The 26,408-nt window shown below is 39.6% G+C and overlaps 1 protein-coding gene across 3 annotated transcripts in view; it reads left to right on the top strand.

The window, feature by feature from the left end:
- The window catches only part of DDIAS (DNA damage induced apoptosis suppressor), an 87,024-nt gene extending 65,303 nt beyond the window's left edge, over positions 1 to 21,721 (top strand). For all 3 annotated transcript variants that reach the window (XM_053708668.1, XM_053708667.1, XM_053708669.1), the window contains exons 4-6: positions 6,554 to 6,709; positions 16,478 to 16,589; positions 18,874 to 21,721. In XM_053708668.1, the coding sequence (XP_053564643.1) occupies positions 6,554 to 6,709; positions 16,478 to 16,589; positions 18,874 to 21,273 (2,668 nt within the window). In that variant the 3' untranslated portion in view covers positions 21,274 to 21,721. The remainder of the gene's footprint in view (positions 1 to 6,553; positions 6,710 to 16,477; positions 16,590 to 18,873) is intronic.
- Positions 21,722 to 26,408: the final 4,687 nt, after the last annotated feature.

Genomic DNA, 26,408 nt, shown 5'->3' with positions numbered 1-26,408 from the left:
TGGGGAGAGAGAGAGCAAAAGAGAGGGGCGAGGGAGAGTGGGGCGAGGGAGAGAGAGCGCAATAGAGTGGGGCGAGGGAGAGAGAGCGCAATAGAGTGGGGCGAGGGAGAGAGAGCGCAATAGAGTGGGGCGAGGGAGAGAGAGCGCAATAGAGTGGGGCGAGGGAGAGAGAGCGCAATAGAGTGGGGCGAGGGAGAGAGAGCGCAATAGAGTGGGGCGAGGGAGAGAGAGCGCAATAGAGTGGGGCGAGGGAGAGAGAGAGCGCGCAAGAGAGTGGGGCGAGGGAGAGAGAGAGCGCGCAAGAGAGTGGGGCGAGGGAGAGCGCGCAAGAGAGTGGGGCGAGGGAGAGCGCGCAAGAGAGTGGGGCGAGGGAGAGAGCGCAAGAGAGTGGGGCGAGGGAGAGAGCGCAAGAGAGTGGGGCGAGGGAGAGAGCGCAAGAGAGTGGGGCGAGGGAGAGAGCGCAAGAGAGTGGGGCGAGGGAGAGCGCGCAAGAGAGTGGGGCGAGGGAGAGAGCGCAAGAGAGTGGGGCGAGGGAGAGAGCGCAAGAGAGTGGGGCGAGGGAGAGAGCGCAAGAGAGTGGGGCGAGGGAGAGCGCGCAAGAGAGTGGGGCGAGGGAGAGAGAGAGCGCAAGAGAGTGGGGCGAGGGAGAGAGAGAGCGCAAGCTGTTTTTTTTATATTAATTTGCAACACTTTCTTCATTATTGTTTCAGTGGAACCATTACTTAAAGGGCCATAATAGTCTACAAATGGCATGCTCTAATTTGTAGTTTGGGACCTGCAGTGCTCTGTGGGTCCCAAGCAGTACTTGGGGCGAGGGAGAGAGCGCAAGAGAGTGGGGCGAGGGAGAGAGCGCAAGAGAGTGGGGCGAGGGAGAGAGCGCAAGAGAGTGGGGCGAGGGAGAGAGAGCGCAAGAGAGTGGGGCGAGGGAGAGAGAGCGCAAGAGAGTGGGGCGAGGGAGAGAGAGAGAGCGCAAGAGAGTGGGGCGAGGGAGAGAGAGCGCAAGAGAGTGGGGCGAGGGAGAGAGAGAGAGCGCAAGAGAGTGGGGCGAGGGAGAGAGAGAGAGCGCAAGAGAGTGGGGCGAGGGAGAGAGAGAGAGCGCAAGAGAGTGGGGCGAGGGAGAGAGAGAGCAAAAAAGGGGGGGTAGCAAGGGGTGGGACCGCTGTACTGCAAAAAATGGCACATGTACACGAGCTTTAGGACTAGTATAATATATTTTGCAAGATGCATAGATGATACTAATATGGGAAAGGGATGGATATATATAGTATATATATATATATATATATATATATATCTCAATGATAATGACTTGAACTTGAGATTGACAGTACAACAAAGTAAAGAGTAACTTTTTCAGCTTTAGGATGGATAAGATGCACAAAAAGATTGGTGTCAACATTTTTCACAAACCCACAATTAGTTTGATAATTATTGGCATGTTTACAGATGAGCTGTTTATGATGTTGATATGATCACAATAAGCTGTTTTTTTATATTAATTTGCAACACTTTCTTCATTATTGTTTCAGTGGAACCATTACTTAAAGGGCCATAATAGTCTACAAATGGCATGCTCTAATTTGTAGTTTGGGACCTGCAGTGCTCTGTGGGTCCCAAGCAGTACTTCTACTGTGTCTTTAACCCCTTTGCAGAGGTTAGACACATAGTAGTGCAGGATCGCTAGACTTAAACTTACATGCTGCAACAGAATTGTTTTTGTTTAGAAATAATTGATTACCTTGTATTTAAGTCTCTGCAGACTGCCCCCTTATTTCTGTTCTTTTGACAGACTTACGTTTTAGCCAATCAGTGCTAAATCCACAGGAGTGAACACAATGTTATCCATATGAACTAGCGCTGTCTTGCTGTGAAAAACTGTTCAAATTTAGATGCTCTACAAATAACTGATAATAATAATTCACTGAGATAAGAGGCAGCCTTCAAGGGCTTAGAAATTAGCATATAGGCCTACCTAGGTTTAGCTTTCAACAAAGAATACCAAAAGAACAAAGCTAATTTGATGATAAAAGTAAATTGAATTTTGTTTATCTGAATTACAAAAGCTTAATTTTGACTTTACTGTCCCTTTAAACTCCCTTCTTGGCCCACTGCAACCTCCCAACACTCCACATAGACAGCAATCGTTGAGGTTACACAAAATTATAACTGACATACAAGACCTGCACTGCTCCCCCCTATATCTCAGACCTTGTCTCCAGATACTCTCCCTCCCGTCCCCTTCGCTCTGCTTACAACCTCCTCTCTCTTGTTACCTCCTCACATTCCCATCTACAGGACTTCTCCAGACTGGCCCCTATCTTGTGGAACTCTCTGCCTTGCTCCACAAGACTCTCCCCTAGTTCTGAAAGCTTCTAGCGCTCCCTAAAGACTCTACTGTTCAGGGATGCATACAACCTACACTAACCTTTCTTAACCCCACTTCCTCTCCTCCATTGCTATCCCCTTGAAACCCCTTAGCATGTAAGCCTATTGGCCCGCTGTTTGCAGACCAACTTTATAAGAGCTGACTACTACAGTACAACTCTCGGCAGGGCCCTCTACCCACTTGATCCCTATAAATGATACCTTGTATTTCGCCTATGTTTATAGCGCTGCACAAATAACTGATAATAATAATAATGGCACAACTAAGGATTAACAAACCAGTATGCTGCATGTGTAATAAATACTATACATCTTGTTCATTAACACTTGAACAGTGCCATGCCTGAATAAAAAGCATATTAGTAAGGCGGTGACCACAGCTATACTTATTGTTTAAGTCTTGTTTCTGTTTTTAAAGTGTTCAAATAAGGTTTTGTAACAAAAAAAAAAAAAAACTAAACTTACATCAGGCTTATGATCTATTGGAGTGCTAGGGTCTATGTGATCTATTTAAGTATGCTGTCAGACTGACCTCATGTCTCTTGCTGAGTAAGTTACGTAGTTCTGTCATGCAGTATTGAATGAAATCTTTGCCTACAAGGTCAAACAGTGACTTTAAAGAATTATTTTACTTTTTTTTTTACTGTAGGATTCTTATGTTTATGTTATATAAAAATTACATTTATTTAAATCTTCTATATTGTTGCCACCTTAAAGGGACAGTATACTGTAAAATAGTTTTTCCCTTAATGTGTTTACAATTGCTTTTTTTACCAACTGCAGAGTAAAAAATGTATGAAAATTAGCTTTTTAAGGTTTATTTCTGTATATTAAAGCTCTGATTTTGTGTTTTGAAGCCACAACCTAATAAAATGGGCTGAGCTTGTAGGTATAATCAGATCTCATTACTGTATCTCATTGTGCACATATACCTGCTTCTTTATCTTATATCTGTCCTTAAAACAATCGCCAATACTTTGAGAGAACAATGGAAAATCAACATTTTATTACCTTATCTCTGCTATATCGCACTGGGAGTGAAATTACTTCTGCTGGCTGTGTTTACAAAGCTTATCTATAGCTGGTACGCGCGGCCACAAACTTTCAGAATAGATGGGGATACCACATGCTAAATCAACAATTTCAAATGCCAATATAAGGGTAAAGGAGCTACTTGTAAACAATTTAATACACTCCAGCAGGTAAAGTGGATCATTGGGAACAAATTAAAGGGGAGAAAATTTTTGAGTAAACTGTCCCTTTAAGCTCCTTTTCACATCTCATTGTGTGATTTGTTTGATGTACAGATGGCCCTCGGTTTACGCCGGCTTAATTTGCGCCGTTTCAGAATAACAACCTTTTTTTTCTTCAGGCATGTAACTGCTATTGAAAAGCTTTGGAAAGCAAAGTGCACTAATTAAAATAGCCAGTAGGTGGAGCTGTCCGCTTGTTTTGCAGCAAAGTTATGCAACTTAACAGCCTGAAATTGATCTGTGTACACAGCAGACAGCTATCGAGCAACAAGTTTTAGCAGCCACTTCCATATTATCTTCCTGTCCAGCTGCTTGAGGTGAGGGTGCCTAACTGCCTATTAATCACTGCAGATTGAAATGCATAGAATAGGTGCAGACCCAATATATCTAACATGCTAACAATGCAGAGAACTGATTGCAGAAAAATGCAAGTAAAAAAACGTTTTTGTTTATTAAACTTAGTTTGATGATGATGCAGTCTGTTGTGTGATTATTTAATTAGGTGCTGTTAGCAAATCTTTTTGTTCATTAAACTTAGTTTGATGATGATACAATCTATATTATTAGGTTTATAATGCTGTTTAGCATTTAACCCCTTAATGACCACAGCACTTTTCCATTTTCTGTCCGTTTGGGACCAAGGCTATTTTTACATTTTTGCAGTGTTTGTGTTTAGCTGTAATTTTCCTCTTACTCATTTACTGTACCCACACATATTATATACCATTTTTCTCGCCATTAAATGGACTTTCTAAAGATACCAATATTTTCATCAAATCTTATAATTTACTATAAAATTTGAAAACCCCCCCACTTTTTCTAACTTTGACCCCCAAAATCTGTTACATATCTACAACCACCAAAAAACACCTATGCTAAATAGTTTCTAAATATTATGCTGAGTTTAGAAATACCCAATGTTTACATGTTCTTTGCTTTTTTTGCAAGTTATAGGGAAATAAATACAAGTAGCACATTGCTATTTCCAAACCATTTTTTTGTCAAAATTAGCGCTAGTTACATTAGAACACTGATATCTTTCAGGAATCTCTGAATATCCATTGACATGTATATATATTTTTTTAGTAGACATCCCAAAGTATTGATCTAGGCCCATTTTGGTATATTTCATCATTGGCACCATTTCACCGCCAAATGCGATCAAATAAAAAAAAATCGTTCACTTTTTCACAAATTTTTTCACAAACTTTAGGTTTCTCACTGAAATTATTTACAAACAGCTTGTGCAATTATGGCACAAATGGTTGTAAATTCTTCTCTGGGATCCCCTTTGTTCAGAAATAGCATACTTATATGGCTTTGGTGTTGCTTTTTGGTAATTAGAATGCCACTGCGCACCACACGTGTATTATGCCCAGCAGTGAATGGGTTAATTAGGGAGCATGTAGGGAGCTTTTTGGGGTAATTTTAGCTTTAGTGTAGTGTAGTAGACAACCCCAAGTATTGATCTAGGCCCATTTTGGTATATTTCATGCCACCATTTCACCGCCAAATGCGATCAAATTAAAAAAAACGTAAAATTTTTAAAAATTTTAGGTTTCTCACTGAAATCATTTACAAACAGCTTGTGCAGTTATGGCACAAATGGTTGTAAATGCTTCTCTGGGATCCCCTTTGTTCAGAAATAGCAGACATATATGGCTTTGGCGTTGCTTTTTGGTATTTTGAAGGCTGCTAAATGCCGCTGCGCATCACACGTGTATTATGGCTAGCAGTGAAGGGGTTAATTAGGTAGCTTGTAGGGAGCTTGCAGGGTTAATATTAGATTTAGTGTAGAGCTCAGCCTCCCACCTGAAACATCAGAGCCCCTGATCCCTCCCAAACAGCTCTCTTCCCTCCCCCACCCCACAATTGTCCCCGCCATCTTAAGTACTGGCAGAAAGTCTGCCAGTACTAAAATAAAAGCTATATTTGTATTTTTTTTTAAAGCATATTTACATGTGCTGTTGTGTACAATCCCCCTTAGCCCCCAACCTCACTGATCCCCCCCAAACAGCTCTATAACCCTCCCACTCTAACTTAATGGGCGCCATCTTGGGTACTGGCAGCTGTCTGCCAGTACCCAGTTTAGAAGAAAAAATGTTTTTGTTTTACATTTTTTAGACTTTTCTGTAGTGTAGCTTCCCCCCCACACAAAAACCAACCCCCCACCCCTCCACGATCTCTTTTTGTGTTTATTTTTTTTTTTTGTGCTTAGGCCACTTTTAACATTTTACTTTTTATTCATTTTACGTAGTGTAGCGGTTCCCACCCGCTCCCGCCCCGTGCACGCGCCTGCCCACCACCGTCCGTGCACGCGCGCGCCCCCGATCCCGCCCCCTAGACGTCACACGGCACACCGATGGCCGCCCACCCGCCTCCCAAGTCGGCTCCCACCCACCAACGATACCGGCCATCGATGTCCGGTGCAGAGAGGGCCACAGAGTGGCTCTCTCTGCTTCGGATGGCCATGTAAGGTTATTGCAGGATGCCTCCATATCGAGGCATCACTGCAATAACCGGAAAGGAGCTGGAAGCGAGCAGGATCGCTTCCAGCTGCTTTCCACACCGAGGACGTGCAGGGTACGTCCTCAGGCGTTAACTGCCTTTTTTTTTAGGACGTACCCTGCACGTCCTCGGTCATTAAGGGGTTAAAGTCTTCATTTCAAAGCTTTAAAAATAATGTATTAGGTGTTACTTTATGACAATTTTGAGAGGGGCCTGGAAATTCCCATTGACTTACCTTATAAACTGGGTTTCAATTTATAACGGCCTCGATTTACAACCATTCCTCCATGAACCTAACCCCGGCGTAAACTGAGGGCTACCTTGTATTTGCAATCTGTTATAAATGAACTGATATTTCCCTATTGAGTTAGTACCTCTTATTTTCATATATTACTTTATTTTTATAGGTATGAATGTCTTAAATGCAGCAGCACAATTAAAGATGTCGCTTATCGGTATAAACTAAGTTTGAAGGTTGCAGAAGACAACAAACTTTACACGATCACTGTGTTTGGGAGCTGCTTAGAGAAGATTTTTGGGACCAGTGCTGATTCGTTGCAACGGTAAGATATTTTTCCTGGGCAAGTAAAGAAAGTTCTTAAATTCTCCTCCAATTTTATAGCTGGATATTTTAGAGTATTTTCAGTAATTTCATCCTCCTCGGTTTGAGCAGGTGACAAGAATGCTAAAAAAAAACAACCTTTTTGCCTGTTTTCATCACTTACAGGGACATAACATAACGTAAATAGAATAAAGCATATCTGCCAATCAGCGCCCTGGTAAACTGAACTTGGCACTGTGTCGGTGGTGCCAATCTCAGTGTTGGGGTTAAAAAAAGTATTACCTTTCTGATTACCGTACTGTACTATGTATACCAATTATATAAAACAATCTTTAGGTTACATCATGTATAAGCTGTATTATGACATGTAAATATTGCCTAAATGACATGAGATATTGTTATTCACCCTTGGTTCATTCCCCTTTCCAGTCTGTCCTATTTTATAGATGCGAATGAATCTACATTTAAAGGGACAGTCAACACCAGAAATATTGTTGTTTAAAAAGATAGATAATCCCTTAAGTACCCATTCCCCAGTTTTGCATAACCAACACGGTTATATTAATATACTTTTTACCTCTGTGATTATCTTGTGTCTAAGCCTCTGCAGACTGCCCCCTTATTTCAGCTCATTTGACAGACTTGCATTTTAGCCAATCGGTGCTCTCTCCTCTGTAATTTCACGTGCGTGCGTGATCTTAAAGTGAAAGTAAATTATGTCTCTTTAGAACACATCAATGTATTGTATAGCATTAATATATTAAGATCGCTATTTTTTTTTTTCATAATTATTTTCATTTCTGAATATTTATTAACATATTTTTTTCCTACCGTTCTCAGGCTGACTCCACCCATCTTGTACTTCCTATGTTTCTGTGTGATAACATCACAAAGCACGTTCATGGGGCCCGAGTGTATTGCGCATGCGCAAATTGTCTATTCCTCATTCTACTGCGCTTTTGTTGCATTGTTCTAAGAGTTTCATATATCTTTATAAATGACTTAGACACTTACGTCTAGTTATGGACTGCAACAGTTATGCGATGCGCTTCTATATTTCTGGGTCACAGTCAAACCAGATGAAGTTTCTGGTTATTCGCCAAGAAATGTTTTGCGCATGCGCGAATCGGGAGCGCGCGCCTAACATAATCTTTCCTTAAAAAATAATTGCCGCATGCGCAGAGGAATAAATAGGAGGGTGACGTAGCTTCACGGGCACCTAACGGCCAGAATTTCAATTGGTGAGTAAAAAAACGTGATCAGGAAATTAAAAAAACAACAAAAAAACGGGTTGAATTATTCACAGCTAAAAATATACTTTCAATGTGGCTAAAACTTCATTTCCATATAACTTTGTAAAAAACGATGAATGAAAGTCCTATTAATTTTGGACAAGCAATATTACTGAGGATCGCAAAACCACTGAGTTTACTTTCACTTTAATGTTATCCATGTGAAGCACATGAACTAATGCCCTCTAGTGGTGAAAAACTGTCAAAATGCTTTCAGATTAGTGGCGGCCGTCAAGGTCTAAGAAATTAGCATATGAACCTCCTAGGTTTAGCTTTCAACTAAGAATACCAAGAGAACAAAACAAAATTGGTGATAAAAGTAAACTGGAAAGTTGTTTAAAATTGCATGCCCTATTTGAATCATGAAAGGGTTTTTTTTTTGGACTTGACTGTCCCTTTAACTATTATTTTTGTTAAAACAAAATACATTCATAAGAGTCTGTATCAACAGTTCATAGCACTCATTAAATATGAAACATTTATAAAGCTCGGGAGAAGAAAATAAGTTCTCTTGGTATTCTTAGTTGAAAGCTAAACCTAGGAGGTTCATATGATAATTTCTTAGACCTTGAAGACCGTCTCTAATCTGACAGTTTTTCACCACTAGAGGGCATTAGTTCATGTGTTACATATAGATAAAATTGAGCTCGCGCACGTGATGTTACCTAGGAGTGAGCACTGATTTGCTAAAATACAAAGTCTGTCAATAGTACTAAAATAAGGGGGCAGTTTGCAGAGGCATAGATGCAAGGTAATTACAGATGTAAAACGTGTATTATAACAGTGTTAGTTATGCAAAACTGGGGAATGGGTAATAAAGGGATTATCTATCTTTCTCTTGTAAGGTGTATCCAGTCCACGGATCATCCATTACTTGTGGGATATTCTCCTTCCCAACATGAAGTTGCAAGAGGATCACCCACAGCAGAGCTGCTATATAGCTCCTCCCCTAACTGCCATATCCAGTCATTCTCTTGCAACTCTCAACAAGCATGGAGGTAGTAAGAGGAAAGTGGTGTAACGTAGTTTGTTTTTTTTACTTCAATCAAAAGTTTGTTATTTTAAATGGTACCGGAGTTGTACTATTTTGTCCCAGGCAGAAAATAGAAGAAGAATCTGCCTGTGATTTCTATGATCTTAGCAGGTTGTAACTAAGATCCATTGCTGTTCTCACACATGACTGAAGAGAGAGGTAACTTCAGCGGGGGAATGGCATGCAGGTTATCCTGCTATGAGGTATGTGCAGTTAAGGTTTTTCTAGAAGATGTGAATGCTAGAAAATGCTGCTGATACCAAATTTATGTAAGGTAAGCCTGAATACAGTGATTTAATAGCGACTGGTATCATGCTTACTTTCTGAGGTAATACTCTTATAGATTTGCAATATAAAACGTTTGCTGGCATGTTTAAACGTTTTTATATATACTTTGGTGATAAAACTTTATTGGGGCCTAGTTTTTTTCCACATGGCTGGCTTAAATTTGCCTAGAAACAGTTTCCTGAGGCTTTCCACTGTTACTATGAGTGGGAGGGGCCTAATTTAGCGCTTTTTTGCTCAGTAACTTTTACAGACTGAGACATCCAGCTTCCTCCAGGAGTCCCCTGAATGCTATAGGACCTCTCTCAAGGGCTCTTAGGCTTTCCAAAATCGTTTGTTGGGGAAGGTAGGCCCACAGCAAGGCTGTGGCAGTTTGGTGTGCTGTTAAAAAACGTCTATCGTTTTTTTTTTGTTTTGTTTTTTGAACTAAGGGGTTAATCATCCATTTGCAATTGGGTGCAATGCTCTGTTAGCTTATTATACACACTGTAAAAATTTCGTTTGATTCACTGCTTTTTTTTCACTGTTTTTCAAATTCTGACAAAAATTGTTTCTCTTAAAGGCACAGTACTGTTTTTATTTTTTGCTTGTTAACTTGATTTAAAGTGTTTTCCAAGCTTGCTGGTCTCATTGCTAGTCTGTTTAAACATGTCTGACATAGAGGAAACTCCTTGTTCATTATGTTTAGAAGCCATGGTGGAACCCCCTCTTAGAATGTGTACCAAATGTACTGATTTCACTTTAAGCAATAAAGATCATATTCTGTCTTTAAAAAATTTATCACAAGAGGAATCTGACGAGGGGGAAGTTATGCCGACTAACTCGCCCCACGTGTCAGACCCTTTGACTCCCGCTCAAGGGACTCACGCTCTAATGGCGCCAAGTACATCTAGTGCGCCCATAGCGTTTACTTTACAAGACATGGCGGCGGTCATGGATAATACACTGTCAGCGGTATTATCCAGACTACCTGGGTTTAGAAGAAAGCGAGATAGCTCTGGAGTTAGAAGAAATACAGAGCATACTGACGCTTTAAGAGCTATGTCTGATACTCCCTCACAATATACAGAAGCTGAGGAAGGAGAGCTTCTTTCTGTGGGTGATGTTTCTGACTCAGGGAAAAAGATTCAACCTGATTCTGATATGTCTACATTTAAATTTAAGCTTGAACACCTCTGCGTGCTGCTCAGGGAGGTTTTAGCTGCTCTGAATGACTGTGATACAATTGCAGTGCCAGAAAAATTGTGTAGATTGGACAAATACTATGCAGTGCCGGTGTGCACTGATGTCTTTCCAATACCTAAAAGGTTTACAGAAATTATTACTAAGGAATGGGATAGACCAGGTGTGCCGTTCTCTCCCCCTCCTATTTTTAAGAAAATGTTTCCAATAGATGCCACCACACGGGACTTATGGCAGACAGTCCCTAAGGTGGAGGGAGCAGTTTCTACCCTAGCTAAGCGTACTACTATCCCTGTCAAGGACAGTTGTGCTTTCTCAGATCCAATGGATAAAAAGTTAGAGGTTTACCTTAAGAAAATGTTTATTCAACAAGGTTTTATTCTCCAGCCCCTTGCATGCATTGCCCCAGTCACTGCTGCTGCGGCTTTCTGGTTTGAGTCTCTGGAAGAGGCTTTACAGGTAGAGACCCCATTGGATGACATACTTGACAAGCTTAGAGCACTTAAGCTAGCCAATTCTTTTGTTTCTGATGCCATTGTTCATTTGACTAAACTAACGGCTAAGAATTCTGGTTTTGCTATTCAAGCGCGCAGGGCGCTATGGCTTAAATCATGGTCAGCTGACGTTACTTCAAAGTCTAAGCTGCTTAACATTCCCTTCAAGTGGCAAACCCTATTCGGGCCTGGTTTGAAGGAGATCATTTCTGATATCACTGGAGGAAAAGGTCATGCCCTTCCTCAGGATAGGTCCAAATCAAGGGCCAAACAGTCTAATTTTCGTGCCTTTCGAAACTTCAAGGCGAGTGCGGCATCAACTTCCTCTAATGCAATACAAGAGGGAACTTTTGCCCAGTCCAAGTCGGTCTGGAGACCTAACCAGACCTGGAACAAAGGGAAGCAGGCCAAAAAGCATATTTCTGGCATTTCTGAGGTCGCATGGGTGGAAAGTGAACGAAGAAAAGAGTTCTCTATCCCCTCTCACAAGAGTATCCTTTCTGGGAACTCTAATAGATTCTGTAGAAATGAGGATTTACCTGACAGAGACCAGGTTATCAAAACTTCTAAATTCCTGCCGTGTTCTTTATTCCACTCCTCGCCCTTCGGTGGCTCAGTGTATGGAAGTAATCGGCTTAATGGTAGCGGCAATGGACATAGTGCTGTTCGCCCGCCTACATCTCAGACTGCTGCAACTCTGCATGCTCAGCCAGTGGAATGGGGATTACACAGATTTGTCCCCTCTACTAAATCTGGATCAAGAGACCAGGGATTCTCTTCTCTGGTGGCTATCTCGGGTCCATCTGTCCAAAGGTATGACCTTTCGCAGGCCAGATTGGACAATTGTAACGACAGATGCCATCCTTCTAGGCTGGGGGGCAGTCTGGAACTCCCTGAAGGCTCAGGGATCGTGGACTCAGGAGGAGACACTCCTTCCGATAAACATTCTGGAACTAAGAGCGATATTCAGTGCTCTTCAGGCTTGGCCTCAGCTAGCGACAATGAGGTTCATAAGATTTCAGTCGGACAACATCACGACTGTAGCTTACATCAACCATCAAAGGGGAACAAGGAGTTCCCTAGCGATGTTAGAAGTCTCAAAGAAAATTCGCTGGGCAGATATTCACTCTTGCCACCTATCAGCTATCCATATCCCAGGTGTAGAGAACTGGGAGGCAGATTTTCTAAGTCGACAGACTTTTCACCCGGGGGAGTGGGAACTCCATCCGGAGGTGTTTGCACAATTGATTCATCGTTGGGGCAAACCAGAACTGGATCTCATGGCGTCTCGCCAGAACGCCAAACTTCCTTGTTACGGATCCAGGTCCAGGGACCCCAAGGCAACGCTGATAGATGCTCTAGCAGCGCCTTGGTCCTTCAACCTGTCTTATGTGTTTCCACCGTTTCCTCTGCTCCCTCGTCTGATTGCCAAAATCAAGCAGGAGAGAGCATCAGTGATCTTGATAGCGCCTGCATGGCCACGCAGGACTTGGTATGCAGATCTGGTGGACATGTCATCCTTTCCACCATGGACTCTGCCGCTGAGACAGGACCTTCTACTTCAAGGTCCTTTCAACCATCCAAATCTAATTTCTCTGAGGCTGACTGCCTGGAGATTGAACGCTTGATTTTATCAAAGCGTGGTTTCTCAGAGTCAGTCATTGACACCTTAATTCAGGCTCAAAGCCTGTCACCAGGAAAATCTATCATAAGATAGGGGACAGATTTCTGCTCTGTCTATTCTTTTGCACAAGCGTCTGGCGGATGTTCCAGACGTTCAGGCATTTTGTCAGGCTTTAGTTAGAATCAAGCCTTTGTTTAAACCTGTTGCTCCACCTTGGAGCTTAAATTTGGTTCTTAAAGTTCTTCAGGGGGTTCCGTTTGAACCTCTTCATTCCATAGATATCAAACTTTTATCATGGAAAGTTCTTTTTTTGGTAGCTATTTCCTCGGCTCGTAGAGTTTCCGAGTTATCTGCCTTACAATGTGATTCTCCTTATCTGATCTTCCATGCAGATAAGGTAGTTCTGCGTACCAGACCTGGGTTTTTTACCTAAGGTGGTATCTAATAAGAATATCAATCAGGAGATTGTTGTTCCATCATTGTGTCCTAATCCTTCTTCAAAGAAGGAACGTCTATTACACAATCTTGACGTGGTTCGTGCTTTAAAGTATTATTTACAAGCTACTAAAGATTTTCGTCAAACATCTGCTTTGTTTGTTGTCTACTCTGGACAGAGGAGAGGCCAAAAGGCTTCGGCAACTTCTCTTTCTTTTTGGCTAAGGAGTATAATACGCTTAGCTTATGAGACTGCTGGCCAGCAGCCTCCTGAAAGGATTACAGCTCATTCTACTAGAGCTGTGGCTTCCACATGGGCCTTTAAAAAATGAGGCTTCTGTTGAACAGATTTGCAAGGCAGCGACTTGGTCTTCGCTTCATACTTTTTCAAAATTCTATAAATTTGATACTTTTGCTTCTTCGGAGGCTATTTTTGGGAGAAATGTTTTACAGGCAGTGGTACCTGCCTTGTCCCTCCCTTCATCTGTGTACTTTAGCTTTGGTATTGGTATCCCACAAGTAATGGATGATCCGTGGACTGGATACACCTTACAAGAGAAAACATAATTTATGCTTACCTGATAAATTTATTTCTCTTGTGGTGTATCCAGTCCACGGCCCGCCCTGTCATTTTAAGGCAGGTATTTTTTAATTTTAAACTACAGTCACCACTGCACCCTATGGTTTCTCCTTTCTCTGCTTGTTTTCGGTCGAATGACTGGATATGGCAGTTAGGGGAGGAGCTATATAGCAGCTCTGCTGTGGGTGATCCTCTTGCAACTTCCTGTTGGGAAGGAGAATATCCCACAAGTAATGGATGATCCGTGGACTGGATACACCTTACAAGAGAAAGATAGATAATCCCTTTATTACCCATTCCCCAGTTTTGCATAACTAACACTGTTATAATACACGTTTTACCTCTGTAATTACCTTGCATCTATGCCTCTGCAAACTGCCCCCTTATTTTAGTACTATTGACAGACTTTGTATTTTAGCGACTGGATACACCACAAGAGAAATAAATTTATCAGGTAAGCATAAATTATGTTTTTAAACAACAAAAATGCTGGTGTTGCCTGTCCCTTTAAGACTTGCGATTCTGCACTACTACCTGTTTAACCCCAGCAAGGGAGAAACTCGGCTGTGTAACTAGCGCTGCTGATTAAAGTTCTCTGCAGGTTCTGAGTGGGACTTTTACTGGGGGTTTAACTCCTTTGTGTAGAGCAGAGTCGCTAGTCTTAAAAGTACAGATTCTAACAAATTAGAGCATGTCATTTTTTGACTATTATGGCCCATTATTTATTTTGCCCCCTTTTGATACAATTTAGCAATTGAGCAATTTTTGTTTCTGAGAACTTGAAATGCACCCTGCTGACTTAGCAAGGCTACTTCTGCTACATATATGTCCTCAATTGGCTTTATCGGATAACGGCTACAAAACAATGCATTTAATGCCAGCTTTATGACAGTCGCTGGCCTTGTTCTCTGTGGACAGCAAACAAGGCAAATGGTGGGTGGAGTTTCTCTATTTAAACATAATTGCGGTAAAAATAGATGTTCTTTTTTTATGCCTTAAAGGGACATGAAACCCAAGATTTTTGGTGCATGGTTCAGATAGAGAATTTTATTTAAAAAAAAAAAAAAAGTTCAAATTGACTTGTGTTATCAAATTTGCTTTGTTCTTTGTTGCAGAGATACCTAGGTAGGTAGCGTGAACGTGCCTGAAGCACTACATGACAGGAAATAGTGCTGCCATATAGTGCTCTTGGTAATGCATAACATTGTTGCAAAACTGCTGCCATATTAGTGCTGCAGACACGTGCACACTCCTAAACTTACCTTCCTGCTTTTCAACAAAGGATACCAAGAAAACAAAGAAAATGTGATAATAGAAGTACATTGGAAAGTTGTTTAAAATTGTATGCTCTATGAATCATGAGAGAATTTTTGGGTTTTATGTCCCTTTAAGTACAGAAGTTTTTCATTGTTTCTGTTCTTTACTGGCACGAGCCGTTTTTGCATTTTTTCTCAGTGTTAGTTTCACCATAATTGGAAACAGATTTTTTGTGTGTTAATTAATTTATAACCATTACTACAACATTAGTGTAGCTAAAGAACAATACCTCCAGATTCTTTGTGTTGTCTTCAAGTAATTTATAGCAAATCTAGGCCAAATACTACACTGATGAAATTATTGGTTTAACACAAACATTTTCTATACTCTGATTGTAAGCGAAGTATAGTTCACCCAATTCAAAATTGTTACACAAAAGTATATATTTCTAGACTTAAAGGGACAGTCTACCATAGAATTGTTATTGTTTTAAAAGATAGATAATCCCTTTATTACTCATTCTCCAGTTTTGCATAACCAACACAGTTATATTAATATATTTTTTACCTCTGTGATTACCTTGTATCTAAGAACCTTCTTCCAGCCCCCTGATCACATGACTGTGACTGTTTATTATCTATTGTCTTAAATTTAGCATTGGTTTGTGCTAAAACTTAAATAACCCCCTGTGCCTGAACACAGTGTTATCTATATGGCCCACATGTACTTTCTGTCTCTTTGTGTTGAAAAGATATTTAAAAAGCATGTGATAAGAGGCAGCCCTCAAAGGCTTAGAAATTAGCATATGAGCCTACCTATGTTTAGTTTAAATTAAGAATACCAAGAGAATAAAAGCAAATTTGATGATAAAAGTAAATTGGAAAGTTGATTAAAATTAAAAGTCCTATCTGAATAATGAAAGTTTAATTTATACTAGACTGTCCCTTTAAGACACCCCAGTGTTTTTTTAGAGGTATTTTGGCACTTTGTTTAACTAAGGACATAACCACAGATGCTGTACCCTGTAAGACTTCTGTTGTTAATGGTTTAAGACTTTGATGATATGTTTACTGTCCCTTTAAGAATGTCCATTCTGCAGCATGGTAAACCACCAATAAACCACCAATCAATTCACTGATTGCACCACAACCTGTGTCACAGTAACGTTGTCCCCTCAGCCATGTTTTCTTGGACAGCTATGAATTACACATGTTGCTTCTATAGAAAACCTTAATTGTTGTCTTGTTGCCTTGTGGTGTTGTTGGCGGAGGTAACGTGCAATGATACCAGAAGTGCAAACAGCACTCTGGTGATCTGCACCTCTCACCTTAAGGCCCAGTCAATTTCCCAGCACTAGGGGTCCTGTAAGCGTTGCTGGCTTCAGGGTTTAACCCCCCCCCCCCCTTTTTCCGTTCTATTGCTGCTATTTATCTTGTAATAGGGGCTGAACAATAAATAGCATTTTATATTAGTAGTAAATTTCCAATTGAAGCCATTGAAATGGTTAAGATTGTTTTCTCATTATATGTAACATACACAATATGAATATGTTTCTTCTACAGTTATTGAGAATTTCTTTTTCTTAAGGTACATTCTGGATTCCTGCCAAGCAAATCTGTCAAGTGATAGGCTTCAGGATTTACTGCTACAAGCAGCGGAATATTGCTTCATAGGCAAGAGCTTTTTATTTGGAGTGAAGGTAAATTATCACAACCACTTTACAGCTTTTTGTGCAACTTCACGACTTAAACATTTACTGGTCTAAATATTTTTTTTTTTTTTTGTAGTAAAGCCTTAAAGGGATAGTCTAGTCAAAATAAAACGTTCATGATTCAGACAGAGAATGTATATGTGGAACATGGAACAAGGAGACCTAACTGGAGCTATTTTCCTTAATTTTGCAAAGGCCTTTGACACAGTAGACCATGATATACTACTGCTCAAACTAAAAAACTCTGGTATTGCTGATCGTCCGTTAATCTGGTTTAGATCATATGTATCGGATCGATCACAATATGTCTCCATTTCTGACAGCGACTCCCTCCCTCTCCCAGTCACGTGTGGTGTTCCCCAAGGTTCCATTCTCGGCCCCCTACTATTCACATTATTTATAAATGATCTGCCTAATGTCTGCAAATCCTCAACTGTACACATGTACGCAGACAATATGGTAATCTATGCAAACAAATCCGATCTGCCGCAGCTTGAAGCAGTGCTCCAAGACCAGTTCAGAGGTAGAAAAGTGGATCTCAAAAAACTGTCACAATGATCCTTGGAACGGGTTCTAAATTACACAAATTACAAAATTCCCATCTACGCATCAAAACAAAATCCAGTTGCACACTGACCGCAGTCCACTCTTTCAAATACTTGGGTATGTTGTTAGACCCTTTCCTGCCTTGTGTTTAAGAGCCTTTCTGGGAAGCTCCCACCCTACCTGAGCAGAATGCTCCACCTGGCTATTCCCACCTCCTATAACCTCCGATCCAGTACCAGCACATTATTTAGCTTGCCTCAATACAAAAAGAAAGCAGCTCGATCCTCCTTTTCCTACAGAGCACCACAATTATGGAACAACCTCCCGCACACTTTAAAACCTTCCCCATGCCTAATATCCTTTAAGAGATCCCTCTCTGCAAATCTCAAAACAGAATGCACCTGTCATGGTTGATTATATATTTCCTACCTGTTCTAGGTTAAATTTTTGCATATATTGTGTATTATTATTGTTTTTGTATTTTATTGTACCCATTGTATCAATGCAATGTTTTGTGTACCCAGGACATACTTGAAAACGAGAGAAATCTCAATGTATCCTTCCTGGTAAAATATTTTATAAATAAAATAAATATGTATTTCCTACACAGGCAAAATAATTTATATTATTCAAGATGACTTGGTTGAAATTGCAAAATGACAAAGACGATTTTATCCTTGTTGTAAAAAAACACAGCAAGGTTGTGATGAAGGTGGAAGCTGAATCCTTAACAAGGGTGTTTGTTTGATAATTTGGACACACAGTTAGATTTCCTGTTACTAACCAACAGAGGTTGGACAGTGTCATTGTTTTGTGACAACTAAGTCTAGAGTCTTTGCATTCACGTCAGATCCAGAGTCGACACAGGCAAGTCCTTAACTATAAAGGGACATGAACCCCATCATTTATTCCATTATTCAGATAGAGAACACCGTTTTAAACAATTTCCAATGTACTTCTATCATCTAATTTGCTTCATTCTCTTGGTATCCTTTTTTAAAGAAACAGCCATGCACATGAGTGAGCCAATAACATGAGGCTTACGTGTGCAGCCACCGATCAGCAGCTCCTGAGCCTACTTAGGTATGCTTTTTAACAAAGGATACCAAGAGAATGAAACAAATTAGACAATAGAAACAAATTTGATTTTTTATAAAATTGCATGCTGTTTCTGAATAATGAAAGTGGGATTCATGTCCTTTTAATTTGCTTCATTTACTTGATATCCTTTGTTGAAGAAGCAGCATTGCACTACTGGGAGCTAACTGAACGTATTGAGTGAGCCATTAACACAAGACAAATATGTGCAACCACCAATCAGTAGGTCCCAAGCCTACTTAGGCATCATTTTCAACAAAGGATACAGAGAGAACAAAACATAAGATAACATAAGTAAATTAAAAAGTTTTTAAAAAAATCTTATACTCTATCTGTATTTCTGTTGCTCTTCTTTTTTCCTCTAAAAATTCATATTTATATTAAAATGTTATTTGTTTGCAAACCTGTTTTTTATATATATTCACATTTATTTTTTATTTATTTAGAACAATTTAAATAAACATGAGATACTCGAGATACAAAAGTTCAGAAGTACAAATGATCTATTATAAGTGTCAATTATTACTTTCAAATTGTGATGTTTCTAGCTTCAAACTGAACAGTTCTACTTTATTGAATATTTGTATATCGCAATATCTATATATTATATATTTGTATTATTTTACAGATCCCTGTGAATCATTCAGAAGAATCTGCAAGCAGCAGCGTTTCTGTATATGGATCAAACAGGCACATGGTGGCGTGCCAGATAGCTCTGCCAAATGATGATCCGCTTGGCTATACAGTTTTCACTTACTACAGTCAGCTCATACATGCTTATCTAAACGACATTCAACTCAATGATAGGAGCTTTGCATCTTCAAACAACAGTAATACAGAAACAAATCATTTTCGTTCATCTGAGAGCATCTGTGATTTTCAAAGTGGCTGTCATCCCTTCGATTTTTGGCACCAGTCATTTGGCATCCAGCCCCTGCTTAATATTTCAAGAGAAGCTTCAGTTTTGGAACGAAGTAGCTGCACAGAACATTCTTTTTCAGAAAGGAATAGGCATTTTTACTCTCCATTACAAGCAAAACCTGATTTTTCCTACAGTAATTTGCATCAAGATCAAGTTACAGACAGGCTTGCAACGGACACAGCACATATTTTTGTAAGTAGCGCACTCAGAGCTGAAGACTCAACTCTATCTGGAAATATTTCAGCAACTGCTTCTCATTTATGTGCTGATCAAAAATACTGCAGCCCTTTGCAAAATACATCAAGTGTTCAGAGGAAGTGTTCTAACTTAAAAACCAGTTGCAGGCAGGAAATTTGTTTGCATAAGCCTTGGAGCTCAGTGAGTTCCAAGAGTCATTTAAACTCCTTGTGTTCTCCGGATTTCTCTTCCAAGAATGAAAAGGCAGCTGGAACCAATCAGGATGATGTTGAAATTTGGGACGACTTTCTGTTTTCTGAAAGTCTAAGTGAGTTTATAGCAAAAGTTGAAACCAATGAGTACACAAAATCGCAGCTGAGTTTTAAACCCTCCAAATGTTATTTCCGCGCACGAACAAACAGTTCTGATACAAGATTTTGTAGGACATCTATAAATTTTATCAGGACACCAACTTCACAAAATACAACAGGGACGTTAACGGCAACATCTGAAAATTCTATTTCTGGCATGAAGGAAACAGATGACTGCTTTGCACAAAATACTGTATGTCAGGTTCCTCAACATGCCTCTAAATTAAAATCCATTAAGAGGATTTCTGCTGCATTGTTTCCCTATGGTCCTAATCCCGTTTTGTCTTATGAAAAACAGTCACAATATTCAAATGAGAGCAACACTCATTCTTGCACTTTAGCATCTCCTCCAAAAGAAATTTATTTAACCTATGAAAAACCTAGGATTTCTCCAAATTTAATATCAGAAAGTATATACGGTTTACCCAAGAATAATTCTGTGTTTTCCTTTAACCAACACAATGAAAACCATAGTAAGTGTTTTCTCTCTCCAATTTTTAGTGGCATTTCTGATAAAACCATGGCAGCAATCAAGAGTTGTCAAAAATTACAAAAGGGCAACATTTGTTCTGATTTCGAAGAGAAAAGCTTAGATAATGAAAAAAGTGAATGGTTTGTCACAGAGATGGAAGAGCCAAAGGGCATGGACCAATCAAATAAATTAGATCATAGTGACAGTTATAATGGATCAGCTGATATGTTTGATGCCGACGATACTGTGAACAATATGATGGAATCATTTTCAGACAAAATTGTTAAACAGAATATTACCGTTGCTCCATTTATTGAATTTTCCTCCACAAGTTCCGCTTTTTTACAATTTGTTGAAGAAAAATTTCCACAAGTTGGACATTTAGTTCCTTATTCGCAGTCTACACCTGTAGCAAAGAATTTGACAAGGCCAAGTGGACTTGGCATCAGCAAACTGCTTAATAAAACACTCACTGACAAATCGGCCATTTTGAATAGAAAATCTTGTTATTCACTAAGAAATTGTTTGCTAAAAAAAGTAGCACATTCTTTATTAGACAAGAAGGCCGCCATTTTTTGTGCTGAAGAAACATTTCTTCAAACCATTAAAAGCCCAATTTTGGGTGGCTGTAGAAGTAATTCTTTAAAATGTATGAGTAACACTTTTTTCAAATCGGCAACAAAAACACAGACATGTACCACAAAGGGGTTGATTGAAAACTTTACTACCTGTAAAGCTGCTAAGAAAAAATATATTTTAGAAAATAAAGAGAACTATACAAGCCAACCCAAAGATGAAAATAAGAATATTGATGAAATAAAGTCTAAATCAGTTGTGCTATATTTGGAAAGACTTGGAGTATGTAGTGCTGCTTATGTAAAACCAAATGAAATGGACAGAACTTTGAATAATACACTAGAGAAGACTGTGAACTTATCACCCGTAGACAGTTTGCCTTTTTCTTCTGAAGGGGAAGTATCTACTCTGTGCCAAACAAATAATTTACCAAGTGACTGGTCCCCTGAACTTTTTGCAGAGAAAACTATTTCTCAGCAGTGCAATAACCTTCAGCGGCGTTTGTTTTGAACTATACCAACTATTTATTTAAAGGGACAGTAAAGTCAAAATTTCAGATAGAGCATGACATTTTAAACAAGAGTAAAACTCTGACAGCAGTGTTTTGCAACATTGTACTACAAATAATGTTTCAAAACACTGCTGCCATAGAGTACTAAAGACACGTGCACACTCCTGAGCTTTTATGAGCCTACCTAGTATTACTCTTCAATATAAGATACCAAGAGAACGAAGCAAATTTGATAACAAGTAAATGGGAAACTTGATTAAAATGACATGCTCTATCGGAATCATGAAAGTTTAATTTTGACTTTACTGTCTGTTTAAATACAGTAGAACACATCCTATAGGTAATAACATACCGTGTATGAGCACATTTGTATCATAGTATGCATTTTTTTTAAATCACTATTTTTTGCGTGGCTTAATATTAATAAATTACTTCTTTATAATTGTCCTCACTGTAAATTTATATTTTATTTTTGTTTAGTTGAAAAATATTGCATAACATTTGGAGAATTTAAGGAAGCCTGGGCAGCTGTATCTGCAGATGTAGAGCTAATATATAAATATGTTAAAGATAAGCATGTTTAAAGGGACACTGTACCCAAAATTTTTCTTTCATGATTCAGATTGAGCATGAAATTTTAAGCAACTTCATTCTCTTGGTATCTTTATTTAAAATGCAAGAATGTAAGTTTAGATGCCGGCCCATTTTTGGTGAACAACCTGGGTTGTCCTTGCTGATTGGTGGATAAATTAATCCACCAATAAAAAAGTGCTGTCCAGAGTACTGAACCCAAAAAAAAAGCATAGATGCCTTCTTTTTCAAATAAAGATAGCAAGAGCACAAAGAAAAATTGATAATAGGAGTAAATTAGAAAGTTGCCTAAAATTGCATGCTCTTTCTGAATTACAAAACAACATTTTTGGGTTCAGTGTCCCTTTAAGCTCTTCCTGGTTCTAGGCCATTAAATGGACAGTGTATTTTAAATTTTGTTTCCCTTTAATGTGTTTGCAATTGCATGTTATGCCAGATGCAGAGTATAAAATGGATGGGAAATAGTCGCTTTGGGTTTATTTTTGTATATGAAACAGCATGTTTTGCTCTTTGAAACCACATTAAAATGCGCTGAGCTTGCAGGGAAATGTACAATTAGAAATTGAGCTTGTACAATTAAAAATTAATATTTTAGTAATTATTCACCACACACACACACACATACACACACACACACACACACATTGGGTATACTTTCTTCTGATGTTTACATAGATTTTCAATATCCAATACTTAAAGGGACATGAAACCCATTTTTTTCCTTTTTATTATTCAGATTAAGCATACACTTTTAAACCTCACAATTTACTTCAATTATCAAATTTGCTTCACTCTTTTGGCATCCTTTTTTGAAGCAATACACTCCTGGGACGTAGCTAAACACATTAGGTGAGCCAATGACGAGGCCACCAATTGGCATCTAACTCCCAGTAGTGCCTTGCTGCTCCTGAGACTACCAAGGTGTGCTTTTCAGCAAAGGCTACAAAGAGAACAAAGCAAATGTAGTAATAAAAGTAAATTGGAACATTGTTTAAAATTGCAAGCTGTATCTAAATCATGAACATTTTTCTTTCCTAAGACATGGAGAGTCCACAACGTCATTTCAATTACTAGTGGGATATTCACTCCTGGCCAGCAGGAGGAGGCAAAGAGCACCCCAGCAGAGCTGTTAAGTGTCACTTCCCTTACTCACAACCCCCAGTCATTCTCTTTGCCTCTGTCAATGGAGGATGTGAAGTTGGTGTCTGAAGATATTTTATCCTTTTTTTTTTTTTTGGGTACTCTTCCCTGCAAGCAAGGTTTTGGGTTTAGCTGTGTCCACATCAATCTTTTGAGTAAGAGTAGTGGTGGCTTTTAAGCAGTTAGAAAGTGGTGAGGTGGTCCTTGCTTTGTTTTCTAACATATTTGCTGCCCTTGGTATAGAAAGCCAGGATTGGTTACTCTGTTCTTTTTTTTTTCTACAGGTCTCTGATAGGAGTATGTGTTCTGTCACGCCTTGTGAGCTGTCTTTCTGCCGGACAGCTGAATATGCAGGTAAGTTCTTTTGTCTTCTAAGTACTGGGGACTTGCACTTATCAGGATTCTTATTTCTGCATATTTTATTAGGACATATTCAATCCTTGGTAAGGATTTATTTGGGCAGTGTGCAGGCACTTTGTATTTGTGGGAGATTTTGGGATTAACTTTCCCTTGTGTGGGATGGTTCCTCAGTTTGAAGGGTATTATTTTAATTGTATTTATGTTTGGGACAAGTTATGGTGTTATCTTGCTGACTGTGAGACTCTTTGCCCTGTGGCCGTTAGTTTAGTGAGTCGGCTGTAAAACGCGTGCTTTCTGTTTTTGCACAGTTTTTTCCCTTGTCTGCCACTCACGTGACAGCCCCTCTTCCGTTTGTACGCTGAGCGGTGTCATTCTCTGCAAGTTCTCGGCTGTGACGGCTGTGGGAGAATTAGTAGGAGCTTTGTCCTTATTTCTGCTAATAACAGTGACGGTAGGGCACCTCATTCTGACTGAGGTGTAGAGGTATTATTTTTGTTAAGCATATTAGCATTAATACGCTTTTGAAGTCCTTTTTTTTCTGTGAATACAGTTCTTTTTAAAGTGTCAGAAAATGTCTTTGTTTTCTTTTCTTTTGGGATAATACCTGAGCTATGGACACTGAACAGGAATCTGTTTCATGTGATAAATGTTTATTATGTTTAGAGGCCCAAATTGTTTTACCTATGCAATTTTGCTCCTCTTGTTTAGCTAAGACTCTAAAATGTAAAAATAAATTACTCCTGAGCCTATTGTCTCTCAGGATAATGCTGTTCAGTATATGCCACAGCTTTCTCCTCAAACGTCCCAAGCCTCTATGGAATCACATACAGTGCCCTGCAGTTCCTCTCAGCCTCCTGGAGGCATATATTTGTCTTTAGATTTTGCCGCTCAGATTTCGTCTGCGGTATCTGCAGCTTTATCTGCCTTTCCCATGTTAGGGAAGCGCAAGAGGAAATCTAAATATATTTCTGACAATAAGGTGACTGTTCCATCTTCTGCTGTGATGGTTGACCTCCCCCATAAATCGGATGAGGAGGTTACCTCGGTAGCTTCTGAGGGCAAGATCTCAGATTCTGACAGGTTAAATCCTTTGACTGACTCTGAAGAAGTAAACTTCAGACTTAAGCTTGAACACCTTTTGTTTACTGCTAAAAGAAGTACTGGCTACTTTGGACGACTCAGATTCTTCTGTCGCTGTAAACCCTAAAAAAATCTAGTCAACTTAAAGGGACAGTTCACCCAAAAACTTTCTCCCCTTTAAGTTATTCCCAATTATCCTTTTTACCTGCTAGAGTGTATTAAATTGGTTGCAAGTAGCACCTTTACTCATATTTCAGAATTTGAAATAGCTGATTTAGCTTGTGGTTTCCCAACCTATACTGAAAGTTTTGATACTGGCGTATCAGCTATTGACAAGCCTACGTAAACACAGCCAGCAGAAGAGATTACACCCTCAGTGGGGGGCATGATAGTTAAGTAATAGAATGATAATTTTCCATTGTTCTCTCTATGTATTGAGCTTTGGTGTTCCAGACAAATATAAGATAAGGAAGCAAGTCTGTATACATGAACGTGATAACATAATGAGATCTGATATTACCTGATTGTAATTGGCTGTGGTTTCAAAGCACAAAACCAGCTACTTCAGATACACAAATAAACCCGAAAATCCAATTTCTCAAATATTTTATACTCTGCAGTTGGTATAACAAGTCATTTAAAATACATTTATGGAAAAACAATTTTACAGTGTACTGTCCCTTTAATAAATACTATGATGTTCCTTCCTCTGTGGAAGTGTTTCCTGTCCCTGATCGTGTGTCGGAGATCATTGCACAGGAATGGGATGAGCCAGGGATTCCCTTTTCCCCATCTCCCGTTTTTAAAAGGATGTTTCCTGTTGCTGACTCCTTTTGGGACTTATGGCGCACTGTGCCTAAGGTGGAATTAGCTATCTCTACTTTAGCCAAGAGAACCACTATAAATATACAGGATAGCTTCAAGGATCCAAAGGACAAGAAGCTAGAGACTTATTAAAAGAAAATGTATGTTCATCAGGGATTGCAATGGCAACCTGCTGTTTGCATTGCTACGGTGACAAGCGCAGATTCTTACTGGTGTGATACTTTGTCTGAGCTCATTTTAGTGGAGAACTCCATTAGAAGAGATCTAAGATAGGATCAAGGCTCTCAAACTGGCCAGTTCCTTTATCTCTGATAATATGCAAGTCATTAGACTGGGTGCCAAGATGTCTGGTTTCACAGGGCTCTGTGGCTAAAATCTTGGTCTGCTGATGTTACTGCTAAGTCTAAGCTGCTGTCGCTACCTTACAAGGGCAAGACTCTGTTTGGTCAGGGTCTGGCAGAGATAATTTCTGAAATTATGGGTGGAAAGGGGGGTCCTTTCTACCACAATACAAGAAGAATAGGGCTAAGGGGTGTCAACATTCTAATTTTTGTTCCTTTCGTAATTTCAAAGGTAAAAAATCCTCCTAAGCCAGAGCAGTCCAGGTCGGGGAAGCAATCAAAGAAGCCTTCACCTGAGACTAAGGGTCCAGTCCGGAACTGGATCAAGTGGGGGACAGAGTTTCCTTGTTTCGGCAAGCTTGAATACAAGATATCCCAGACCTTTGGGCTGTGTACATTGTATCTCAGGGTTACAAGATAGAGTTCAAGACCTGTCCTCCCAGTGGCAGATTTCTCCTCTCAAGACTATCTTCAAATCAGGTAAACAGAGAGGCATTCTTACACTGCGTTCAGGACCTTTCCTCCCTGGGAGTGATTGTTCCAGTTCCAGTAGGGGAACAGGGTCTAAGATTCTATTCAAATCTGTTTGTGGTTCCAAAAAAAGAGTTAATTTTTCTGCCCATTTTAGACCTAAAATGTCAACAAATTTCTCAGAATACCATCCAAAATGGAAACCATTTGTTCCATTCTTCCTTTGGTCCAAGAGGGTCAGTTCATGACCACCATAGACCTGAAGGATGCGTATCATCATGTTCCCATCCACAGGGATCATCACCAGCTCCTGAGATTTGCTTTTC

The sequence above is a fragment of the Bombina bombina genome, chromosome 3, assembly GCF_027579735.1.
Source record: "Bombina bombina isolate aBomBom1 chromosome 3, aBomBom1.pri, whole genome shotgun sequence".
Lineage (NCBI taxonomy): Eukaryota > Metazoa > Chordata > Amphibia > Anura > Bombinatoridae > Bombina > Bombina bombina.
The sequence above is the reverse complement of the archived record's forward strand: the minus strand, read 5'-3'. Positions and strand labels throughout refer to the sequence as shown.